Consider the following 13121-nt stretch of genomic DNA (forward strand, 5'->3'; position numbering starts at 1 on the left):
GTCGGAGGTTCGCGTCCTCCCTCGGGCATGGGTGTGTGTGTGTTGTCCTTAGCGTAAACTAGTTTACGTTAGATTAAGTAGTGTGTAAGCCTGGGGACCGATGACCTCAGCAGTTTGGTCCCATAGGAACTTAACACCACCTGTTTCGAGATTTTGATGGTAAACCTCTCCGTGATAGACAACGTCTTTCTTCTGGAGTCTGCCATTGGTATTGGATGCTCGTCTCTGCGACGTTCTAGCTCTAACGAAACGAACTCGTGACGATGCTTACAATCAATCTTAGTCTGATATCAATTGTTCCTGCAACTAGTTTGCCGTGATGTAATCTTTCAGGCATTCTCGGCGAAACGGATAATTACAAGTTCCTGAATTTTCAGACGAGTTGTCATTTTGAATTAAAAGTTCTCGGGTTTCCAGCCCAGTCAAACGGTTAAAATTCCACTAAAGTTTTAACTATTTAACTATTTCACCTTATATGTAATGTTACCGCTGCGAACGCTGCATTCTTACGAGCTGTCAATTTCTTTCGACGATATTTCGACAACTTCTCTAGCTGTCTTCCTCCGATGCTCGCTGTTTGGACTCCAATCAAACAGTGAATGGGGCAGGCTATGCCCCGCCGTAACAATTGTTTACCGACGGCGTCAAAGAACAAAACGCTCGAAGAAATTTCAGACGAACCAAAAAGGCTATGCCAACCCGCAAAAATGTTATAAATAAAGAACGTGCTGTAACACAATAACCTTCACGAAAAACCTTCGTAATACCCACTCATATATGAACAGAGAGAGAGACCATTGTTATGTCTTACGTTATTTAAGCAACGTTATCCGGGTTTACACGCTTTACTTACACTAAAGCCTCCATCCTTGTTAATTACATAATCTACCACTCTAATGTCGACTGCTGCCATTATTACACTGTCTCAGAAACAAAAGCTCTATATTCTGCAAGTTTTACCTGAATCGTTTTACCACTATATCTCCAGAGGCAAGAGGGCTATAAAAGCATATGATTGGCATTTTTGGCCCAACTTTGCTGCTTACCTTCTCGCAGATTATTTCACATTGCAGTAACCGAAATATATGTGATCGACTATCTTACGACAATAAGTAAGCCACTACCTTTAGCATCCCGTCTATTCTTGAGATACACTAGTGTCCAAAAGTAAAGCGTAATCACGAAAACACGCAAATGAAAAGAGAAAAGTTGAACAATCATCCAACATCACCATAAATAGTTATCTACGAAGCCTACTTGTTCGCTCTGTATAGGAAAGGAGTACACCTTGCTGTGAATGGCGGTGTAACTGAAAGGTAAACATAAACAGAGCATGAGACTACTCATGTTTCAGCCTTCTCTGCGCGTTCCTAGTGAGCAGGGTGTAGTCACTTGCTGAAATTGACAATGTAACACCGCAAAGGCGCCATTTGGACTCTTATTTTGCAGGATAGAATACTCGGCTGTCTGGGAGTAGGTCAGACATAGACAGAAGTCTCAGTATCTTTGGATGTGCCACAAACGGTCATTTCGAGGCTTTAGTAACGGTTTCGAGACGTGGGAGATGTTCGTTGTAAAGCAGGAATATATATATATTAGGATATCATGAGAGAAAAGCGCGAGATAATGCCTGCATGACCGATGTTGGTCGACGTGGAGGAGGTCATTCCATTCGAGATACCTCTCTACGTTTGAACCCAGAATATGTTCTACAACATATGGACGTCAATGATGTTGGGCGGTAGTTTTGTTGATCACTTCTGCTACACTTCTTATAGGAGGATGCGCTTTCATCCAACCACTGGGCGCAGTTTTTTGTTGCAGTATATTATTGTTCATACGGATGCTGTCTCAGCTACGAATTCTGTATAAAATCAGACAGATATTCCATCGGTCCCTGGAATTTCGTCGTAAACAAAGCAGGTATTCACTGAAGAGCCGAAGAAACTAGTACACCTGCCTAATATGGTGTAGGGCCCCCGCGAGCACGCAGAAGTGCAGCAACATGATATGGCATTGTCTCAACTATTGTCTGGAGCTGTGCTGGAGTGAACTGACACCAAGAATCCTGCAGGACTGTCCACAAATCCGTAAGAGTACGACGGGGTGGAGATCTCTTCTGAACAGGACGTTGCAAGGCCTCCCAGATATTCTGAATAATGTTCATGTCTGGGAGTTTGATGGCCAGTGGAAGTGTTTAAACTCAGAATATGTCCCTGGAGCCACACTCTAGCAATTCTGGACGTATGGGATGTCGGATTGTCTTGCTGTAATTGCCCAAGTCTGTCAGAATGCACAATGGACATGAATGGATGCAGGTGATCAGACAGGATGCTTACGTACGTGTCGCCTGTCACCTGTCACCTGTCAGTGTCGTATCTAGACGTATCAGAGGTCCCATATCACTCGAGGCTCCACCAGCTTGAACAGTCCCCTGCTGACATGCAGGGTCATGGATTCATGAGATTGTCTCCATACCCGTATACGTCCATCCGCTCGATACAATTTGAGACGAGACTCGTCCGACCAAGCAACATGTTTCCAGTCATCAGCAGTCCAATGACGGTGTTGACGGGCCAAAACAAGGCGTGTCGTCTTCAAGGGTACACGAGTGGGCCTTCGGCTCCGGAAGCTCATATCTATATATAGATGATGTTTCGTTGAATGGTTCGAACGCTGACACATTTTGATGACTCAGCATTGAAATCTGAAGCAATTTGCGGAAGGTTTGCACTTATATATGTTATTCAGAAGCGGCAAAGAAACTGGTATACGCATGCGCACTCAAATACAGAGATACAAACAGGCAGAATAGGGCACTGCAGTCAGCAAACGCCTGTGTAAGACAAAAAGAGTCTGTCGCAATTGTTAGATCGTTTACTGCTGCTACAGTGGCAGATTTTCAAGATTTAAGTGAGTTTGAATGTGGTGTTATAGTGGGCGCACGAGCGATGGGACACAGCATCTTCGAGGTAGCGATGAATTAGGGATTTTCCCGTGCGACCATTTGATGAGTGTACCGTGAAAATCAGGAATTCGGTAAAATATCAAATTTACAGAGTGGCTTCAGGAACATATTCTGAGTTTAAACACTTCCGCTGCCCACCAAACTCCCCAGATAAGAACATTATTGAGCTTATCTGGAACGCCTTGCAACGTGCTGTTCAGAAGAGATCTCCACCTCCTTGTGCTCTTACGGATTTATGGATAGCCCTGCAAGATTCATGGTGTCAGTTCCCTCCATCTCTACTTAAGACATTATTCGAGTCCACGCCACGAGGTGTTGTGGCACTTCTGCGTGCCCACCTTGCCCTACCCGATATGCAGCTGAGATAGCGCCCATTTGAACAATAATATATCATAGATCCATCGAACAAAAAACTGTACCCATTGATTGGAAGTAAGCACATTGTCCTACGAGAAGGGTAGTAGAAGTGATCCACAAAATTACTGCTCAGTATCATTGGCGCTCATACGTTTTAGATCATTTCTTTAGTTCAAACGTAGAGAGGTATCTCGAATAGAATGACCTCCTCCACGCCCACCAACATCGGTCATGAGGGTATTATCTCGCGCTTTTCCCACATGTCATCCTAAAAGTATTGGAATAAGATTCACCTATACGTGCAATATTTCTTGTCTTCCAAAAAGCATTTGAATCTGTACTATGCCAAAATTTACTAAAAAAAGTACAATAATATAGGGTACCAAACAAAATTTGCGACTATATTGAGGATTTATTAGTACAGAGGACGTATCACGTTATAATGATTGAGGGTCATCGGCAGATGAGAAATTAACTTCAGGCTTAACCCAGGAAAGGGTAACGGGGCTCTTGCTGTTCATCATTTATATTACTGACTTGACAGACAGTATTAATAGCACCCAAAGATATTTTGCAGACGATGCAGATTCTGTAATGAGAAAAAGCTGCACTGATCTTTCGTCAGATTTTTATACGATTACAAAGTGGGGCAAATATTGACAACTCACTTTAAACATATAACAATTTAAAATTTTGCACTTCAATAAACGCGAAAGGCAGTACCATATAACTACAATATCAGTGAGTCACAACTGGGAACAGTCAACTCGTAAAAATCCCTGGATATGACAGTCTGTATGGATAAGATATGGAATGTTCCCAATGGGACAACCATAGGTTGGTTGATTTTGGGGAAGGGACCAAACAGCAAGGTCATCAGTCACATTGGATTAGGGATGGACGGAAAAGGAAGTCGGCCATGCCCAGTCAAAGGAACCATCCCGGCATTAGCCTGAAGCTATTTAGGGAAATCACGGAAAACCTAAGTCAGTACGGCCGGACGCGTGTTTGAACTGTCGTCCTCCAGAATGGGAGTCCAGTGTGCTAACCACTGCGCCACCTCGCTCGGTGACAACTGTAGGCAGATTTGGGTTCATTGGCAGGATGCTGGGGTAAAGCAGTCTGTCTACAAAGGCGACTGCTGAGATAACAGTTGTGCGTCTCATCTTTGAATATTTCTCAAGTGTATGGGACCGATACCGGATAGGACCAACATTGAATATTGATCGTAACGTGATGGGTAGCGCAAGTGATCAATTATTCGTTCGCTTCATGGCAGAACATCACGGAAATACTAAAAAACTCGAATTTACCGGACGCTCGAAGGTAGACCCCAATTACCCCATCAAAGCCTATTTGCAAAGCTTCAAGATTCAGCTCCCTATATATCACTTGCGTAGGCACTACGAAGACTAGATTAGTCTCATTACAGAGATATTCAAGCAGTCATTCTTGTCGTGCTCCACATGCAGTTCCAACAGAAAGCAAGCCTAGCATGTGGAACAATGATAAGTACCCTTTGCCATGTACTTCACAGTAATGTGTTGAGTAAGTACATGGGCTGGACAAAGATAAGGGGTCACCAAAAACACAACACATTCCAATGTCTGATACGGTGTAGGAAACCAGTTGGCATTCAAACAGCGTCCACGTGTCTCGGAATGGATAAATACAGGTTCTGTATAGTTTTCAAAGCAATCTTATACCATTCTTCCTGCAAAATAGCTTCAAGTGCAGTTAAAGATGATGGAATTGGATTATGATCACGAACACTTCCCTCTAAAGTAAACCACAAAAGATCAGTAATACTAGAGACTGCAGTGGCCATAGGAGATGTGACCATTCATTCTCGTGTTCACAAAACAAGTCCTGGGCGCTTCGAACTGTGTGAATAGGGGCTCTGTCGTCTTGAAATGCTGCATCACCACTGGGGAACAAACGTTGCACCATGGGATGGACATGATCAGCCAAAATGATCACATACGCTGGAGTGGCGGAAGTCATGAGACAGCGATATTTACAGCTACATATGGCGGCAGTATCGCGTACAAAAGTTATAAAAGGGCAGTTAACTGGCGGAGCTGTAATTTTCACTCAGGTGATTCATATGAAAAGGTTTCCGACGTGATTATGGCCGCACCACGGAAATTAACAGACCTCGGACGCGGAATGGAAGTTGGAACTAGACTCACGGGACATTCCATTTCGAAAATCGTTAGGGAATTCAGTACTTCGAGATCCACGAGATCCACAGTGTCAAGAGTGTGCCGAGGATACCAAATTTAAGGCACTACCTCTCACCACGGACAAGACAGTTGCCGATGGCCTTCACTTAACGACCGAGAGCGTGGCGTTTGCGTAGAATCGTCAGTGCTAATACACAAGTTACACTGCGTGAAATAACCGCAGAAATCAATGTGGGACGTATGACGAACGTATCCGTTAGGAGAGAGCGGCGAAATTTGGCGTTAATCGGCTATGGCAGCAGACGACCGTTCCGAGTGGCTTTGCTAACAGCGCATAGTCTGCAACGCCTCTCCTCCGCACGGTTTCTAGGGTTCAAGTGTGGCATAGATCCCACGAAGCCATGGACCCAAGTTGCCAACAAGGCACTCTGCAAACTGGTGATGGCTCGATTATGCTGTGGGCTGTGTTTACTTTGAATGGACTAGGTCCTCGGTTGTGGTCGGCTACGCGGAGACCATTTGGAGCCATTCATGGACTCAATGTTCCCAAACAACAATGGAATTTTTATGGATCACAAAATGCAATGTCACCAGGGCACAACTGTTCGTGATCGGTTTGAAGAATATTCTGGATACCAGAATGAGATTTTCACTCTGCAGCGGAGTGTGCGCTCATATGAAACTTCCTGACAGATTAAAACTGTGTGCCGGACCGAGACTCGAACTCGGGACCCTTGCCTTTTGCGGGCAAGTGTTCTACCAACTGAGCTACCCAAGCACGACTTTAATATTCTGGACAATTCTAGCGAATGATGTGACCACCCAGATCGCCCAAAATGAATTCCATCGAATATTTATGGGACATAACTGATCAGATCGTGCACAAAATCCTGCACCACCAACACTTTCGCAACTATGAACGTCTATAGAGGCAGCATGGATTAATATTTTTGCAGGGGACTTCCATTGACTTGTTGAGTCCATGCCACGTCTAGCTGCTGTACTACGCCGGCCAAAAGTAGGCCCCACACGACATTAGGAGGTACCCCATACTATTGTCACGCCAGTGTAATCCTTCGCAGTAATGCGACCTTGCAGAGTGACCATGTGGGCCATGGAATACCACGATATGGCTGGCCAAATTATCACCGAAATCCTGTCTTGTTTCACTCTTGGGAAGTTAACTCGGCCACAATTTGGAAACACTGTGCAATAAGACTGATCCGATTACCTTACTTTCTTCCATTGCTTATAAATCCATGTTTTGTGGCTTTGGCACCACGTTTCCCTGTTACGGTGCATTTGCACACCTGAAGAGTGGTTTTGGATTTCATCTCGCCCTAAAATTTCCTGCTTATGAAGCTATCTTCGTGTTGTTTTGGTGCTGAAACACTCGCGATTGCGACATTCGCAGACATTTTACCGTGTTGTGACTTGGCGGATGATGTTTATCTGCTTTCACTGTTTGCGGTATAAAAATTCGGTGCTTCTTGAAGCACCAAGCATTTCGACTTCCTTGGTTACGGAAGCATCTACCATATGAGCAACAACAATTTACCCATTTCCTCCGGTCGCAGGTTCGAATCCTGCCTCGGGCATGGATGTGTGTGATGTCCTTAGGTTAGTCAGGTTTAAGTAGTTCTAAGTTCTAGGGGACTGATGACCACAGATGTTAAATCCCATAGTGCTCAGAGCCATTTGAACCATTTGCCCACTTCCGAATTCACTTAGCTCCGACATAATGCAATCCCAACCACATAGAGCACTGTTCTGGCCACGACTGATACATGATACGTATTGAGGACAGTGCACAGGTGCCGTCCGTGATCAAATAGAACACTGCAACCTGCAGACTTGACTATCACCCGCATTTACGTTGAAGTATGTACTCACATCAAAAAAAAGTTTTGCATCACCCCGGTTCCCAGAACTCCTGAAGATAGACGTTGACTGTGGATATTGTATCAGAGACATAGTCCCTTTGACTGTTCAGAGATGTCATTAAACCGGCCCAAAGATGCAAACAACCATGCATGAGCAGCACCTGTAAGACGGAGGGGGTCCGACAGCCGATCAGTTCCAGTCATTCCACCAGGAAGGAGGTACACTGCTCGTGTTGTCTGTAGTTCAACCATGACTAGACAGTCAATACCGCAGTTTTATCGTGTCCACATTGTTACTTTGTACCAGGAAGGGCTCTCAACAAGGGAAGTGTCCAGGCGTCTCGGAGTGAACCAAAGCGATGTTGTTCGGACATGGAGGTGATACACAGAGACACGAACTGTCGATGACATGCCTCTCTCAGGCCGCCCAAGGGATATTACTGCAGTGGATGACCGCTACCCACGGATTATGGCTCGGAGGAATTCGGACAGCAACGCCATCGTGCTGAATAGTGCTTTTCGTGCAGCCACAGGACGTCGTGTTACGACACAAATTGTGCGCAATAGGTTGCATGATACGCTACTTCACTCCCGACGTCCATGGCGAAGTCCATCTTTGCAAGCACGATACCATGCAGCACAGTACAGATGGGCCTAACATGCCGATTGGACCGCTCAGGACTGCCATCACGTTCTCATCACCGATGAGTGTCGCATATGCCTTCAACCATACAATCGTCGGAGACGTGTTTGGAGGCAACCGATCAGGCTGAACGCCTTAGACCCATTGTCCAGCGAGTGCAGCAAGGTGGAGGTTCCCTGCTGTTTTGGAGTGGCATAATGTGGGGTCGACGTGTGTCGCTGGTGGTCATGGAAGGCGGCGTAACGGCTGTACGATACGTGTATGCCATCCTCCGACCGATAGTGCAACCATATTTGCAGCGTAGTGGCGAGGCATTCGTCTTCACGGCCGACAATTCGCGTCCTCATTGTGCACATCTTGTGAATTACTTTCTTCAGGATAACGACATCGATCGACTAGAGTGGCCAGCATGTTCTCCGGACATGAACCCTATCGAACATGGGTGGGATAGATTGAAAAGGGCTGTTTATAGACGGCGTGACCATCAACCACACTGAGGGATCTACACCAAATTGCCGTTGAGGAGTGGGACAATCTGGAGCAAGAGTGCCTTGATGAACTTGTGGATACTATGCCACGAGAAATACAGGCATGCATCAATGCAGGAGGACGTGTTACTGGGTATTAGAGGTACCGGTGTGTACAGCAATCTGGACCACCACCTCTGAAGATCTCGCTGTATGGTGGTACGACATGCAATGTGTGGTTTTCCTGAGCAATAAAAAGGGCGGACATGATGTTTATGTTGATCTCTATTCCAATTTTCTGTACAGGTTTTGGAACTCTCGGAACCGAGGTGATGCAAAACTGTTTTTGATGTGTGTATTTCTCGCGGTATTTCCGTATTTTTGTCCAACCTCTGTATGTATGTAACTCTCAGGATGTACTTTTTTCTGTTATCAGGATTGGAATAGCCTATCCACGAATCGGAGGCAGCTACTATGAAGGATGTTTTCGTCTATGTGCAAGCTCTTCCTTCAACTCATGGCAGCTTCAGGAAACATATATAATATAGCAGTGACTGGTTGTGCTTGAAAGCTAGGATGGCACTGCTTTGATTGTACGACAATAGTTTATTCATGCCTCTGCAATAACTGGCACTTATGGTGACTGTAAGCATGGCGTGCTACACGTACCTTGTGCTCCCTATGCGCCGTCACGCTGCGGGACAGCGCGAGCGCCGCCGCCGCCCACAGCACGAGTAGCGTCGCCATCGGCGCCTGCAACCAATCACAACACTTAGGCACACGCTCAAAGTGTACCACAATATTTTTTGTTCTATGGAAAATAACCGACTATAACTAACATTGTTGCTCATCTATTAATATATACTTGAAAGCAGGTGCCGGCCGCGGTGGTCTCGCGGCTCTAGGCGCGCAGTCCGGAACCGTGCGACTGCTACGGTCGCAGGTTCGAATCCTGCCTCGGGCATGGATGTGTGTGATGTCCTTAAGTTAGTTAGGTTTAAGTAGTTCTAAGTTCTAGGGGACTGATGACCACAGTAGTTAAGTCCCATAGTGCTCAGAGCCATTTTTTTGAAAGCACGTGGTGAACGTTGTAAATCCACATTGGGGACAAATACAGGGTGTTTCAGTACCCCTACCGCTGGGTTGTATGCAAGCCGCAACGCCCTCGAATACCATGTACAAGATTTTCGTATTCTCTCGCTCACTATGCCCAGACTATTAGCCCTACAGAAAAAATGAACAGATCTTTTTGTAGGAAATTTAATGTAGTTAGATTTTGTACTGGGATACGTTTTTGCTAGACTCCGTAGCTTTCGAATTATTCAAGAAAAACGTACGCGTTTTTTTCGAATAACTCGAAAATTTATCTCCAGCGAAAACGTATCACAGTACAAAATTTAGCTACATTAAATTTCCTACAAAATGGTCATGTGCACGTTTACTGTAGGACTAATAGTTTTTGTGTAGCGAGCAAAAAAATATTTAAATCACGTTCGTAGTCTTTGAAGGCACTGTGGGATGCATGAAGCCCAAAGGTAGGGGCAGCTGAATCTCCCTATACATATATACACGTACCAGGTGGTTATAATTAAACTGATAGTGTTCCGAGTACTGCGTCTGAAGTCTGTATACATCACAGGACGCTGAAATATTGAAGGTATGTAGGTATGCTCATTAATAGGTGCTTTTGCGAGTATGCTGAAAAAATAATACTTCCACTTTCTGTCACCAGGTGGAGATATAGCGCTGTAAGCAGTCAGAATGTGAAATGTTTCCTGTTTTGATGTCAGTATGCTGTTTGTCTCTTGGTGACGCATTTTGATTTCTTTTGTGAAGTGACTGTTGGTGTAACGGGTTAAGAAGTTTGAAGTGTTCCCTACAAAACGCAATGGTTATTGAGAAGAAAGGCCACGCACTCGTGGTAAAATTGTTTTATCAGAACGGCAGCAATAGGAGCACTGCATTGCGGGAACGTCGCCGACAGAAACAACTGCGAAGAGGCCCCACGTCAATAAATGGGATGAAGAATATGGTCAAGAAATTTCAAGAAACAGGTGAATTAGCGGTACAACAGGGAGAGGGAGGCGGCTCATCCGCATGGCAGTTGCTGCTGAAGTTGCCGTAGCTATAGCCGACAGTGCACCACATGTCTCAAATTCTGCAGCCAGTACTCGAACTGTGTCACGAGAACTCTTTCTCCCCTGGTCAACTGTTCAAAAGATTTTGCGGCACGTTTTACACTGGTATCCCTACATGATTCAGAAAGCGCACCAAGTGAAGACCCACAATAGGCTACAACGGTGTGACTTTGCCCTTCGTTGTTTGGCACGGATTGAAGTAGATGACAGCTGCCAGGGAATATTCTTTGTATGAACGAAACGCATTTTACTCTGCACGGTGCCCTGAATGCACGGAACTATCGCATATGGGAATCTACTCCTCCATATGTTGTGTAAGAACATCTACTGCACTTAGCTTATGTGACTGTGTGGGTGTGGTTTCACAAGCTCTTTCATTCTCAGTCGGTTTTTCTTCGAGGAAATGACACCTCACGGGCCTGTTAGGTATACAGTGACATCTGCACGTTATAAGGACCACCTTGTACAATAACTAATTCCAGCAACTGTGTCCACACCAATATTTGCATGCTAGATGGGGTAATGCCACACGTCGCTTGCCAGGTGAACCATCTGCTTCGAGAAAGCTTCGGTAACGACCGCATCATCTCTTGGCAATTTCAAGATGTGTGGCCTTCCAGATCCCCCGACTTAAATCCACGATACTTCTGGTTGTGGGGATATCTTAAAAATCGTGTTTATCAGGGTTTTATCCGGACTTCTCCTGAATTGAAGGATAGCACACAACGACATTCCGGAAACATATCGCTCTGATTATAATGGATACGCTACGGGCAACTGTCACCCATGTCGTGTAATGGATAAGCATATTGCTGAGTCAGACCATATTGAACATACTGGTACCATATTCTAAAAAAATGTGCCACAACCACCGTTATCATGTGTTTGATCTTTGATCTTCCTCCCCTTTTCCTGTACCCACACCACATTCTGATTGCTTACATCGCCATATTTTCACCAGGCGGCAGAAAGTGGAACTATTATTTTTTCAGCATACACTGCGAGCGCACCGATTAATGAACATACCTACGATGTTCCAGTGTCCTGCGATGTATACAGCCCCCAATGTAGCGCTTGGAACACCATCAGTTTAATTACAACCACCTGGTATGTATAAACTGTATATTTATATACCACACCATATGTGCAAAGATTCGAAAAACATTACCTGGAAAGACGAGAAAAGGAACGAGAATGAAAGTTTATAAATTGATCGGTACGCCAGTATTACTGCCAGCACAGCAATAACTGACGAATACCAAATACCTTAGCAAGATACAGGGAACAGAAATGAGATTCCTGAAAGCAGTAGACAGGTGCACGAGACTAGACCGTTATGAAAATGATATACAGAGACAACCGAATATTTCTCTAATGGAAGACATAATCAGCGAAAGTATAAGGTGGCTCTCACTCCTAAAAAAATACTAGAAGGAGGAATACCAAAACAAGTTTTAATATATAGACCATATAGTGAAAGAAGGGTTGGAAGACCAAGTAAACGGTGACAACTACAGCTGTGACCGGAAAGGAGAAGAACTGTAAACAGTGCACTCTAGTGCAACATTTGCAATCAATAAAAGGTACTAGATTAGATACACCAGCTGCAGTAATGTAAATAAAATGCATTATAATTGTTTTTATTCGCATAAGGACTTTTTTTTACCACGGCTAAAATGATGATAGTCATCGTTTACATAAAGACTGAGTAACTTGCTCTGTAGTACTTGAAGTAAAACAGTTAACATCTTTACATCACATACACAATGACTAAAGAGAACGCAGTGTATTTATACAGGGCTATTCATAAGCACCTTTGGAGTTTCAGAAGAAGCCTGCGCAAAAACTATAAGACTTGCAAAAAATAAACACGTATCAGTGAATAGGGCATCTCATCAAGTTTTTAACTTACAATATAGGTGCCCAATATGGGACCTGTTCGTGACGCAGCAAACGTCAACGCGTGCGTGGAATTCATTGAAGTTGCTGACACGAGTTGCCCCGAAAGACGCCACAGCAGCCCGCTTCAAATCTGTTCTTTGGGTTGTCTGTTTGCAGGCGCGAACTAGTGGGTTGCGGCGTAAGTTCGTAGCGTTTTTCCATAATTTTAATAAACGCAACAGACATGAATAACAGAGACTTCAGTCATCAATAATACATTCTCCTTCACTATTTACAACAGTCTGCCAATGTTGGGGTAAGTTTTCGGCTCTGCGACTATAGAAATCACGTGGGTTTGAGCGAAGATCTGGTCGAGCCATATTCGGAGCGCGTTTTCATGTTCCATGAAAGCTGTTCGACAGAGATTGGAAAAGGCGAAAAAACTGAAGGCGCAAGATCAGATGAATAAGGTGGGTGCAGAATGACTTCCAACCAAGCTGCTGTATAGAGTTTTTTGTCAGTCTAGGAGAATGTGGGAGGGTCTTATCGTCGAGCAGCATCACCTAAGGTTGTCTTCCTGGTCTGTGTTCTTGGACTG

General features: G+C 44.6%; 1 protein-coding gene across 2 annotated transcripts in view; it reads right to left on the reverse strand.

Moving 5' to 3' along the window:
* Positions 1–13121, reverse strand: part of LOC126469824 (uncharacterized) — a 360459-nt gene that overhangs the window by 139378 nt on the left and 207960 nt on the right. For both annotated transcript variants that reach the window (XM_050097110.1, XM_050097111.1), the window contains exon 2: positions 9174–9257. In XM_050097110.1, the coding sequence (XP_049953067.1) occupies positions 9174–9251 (78 nt within the window). In that variant the 5' untranslated portion in view covers positions 9252–9257. The remainder of the gene's footprint in view (positions 1–9173; positions 9258–13121) is intronic.

This window comes from Schistocerca serialis, chromosome 3 (genome assembly GCF_023864345.2).
Source record: "Schistocerca serialis cubense isolate TAMUIC-IGC-003099 chromosome 3, iqSchSeri2.2, whole genome shotgun sequence".
Taxonomy (NCBI): Eukaryota; Metazoa; Arthropoda; class Insecta; order Orthoptera; family Acrididae; genus Schistocerca; species Schistocerca serialis.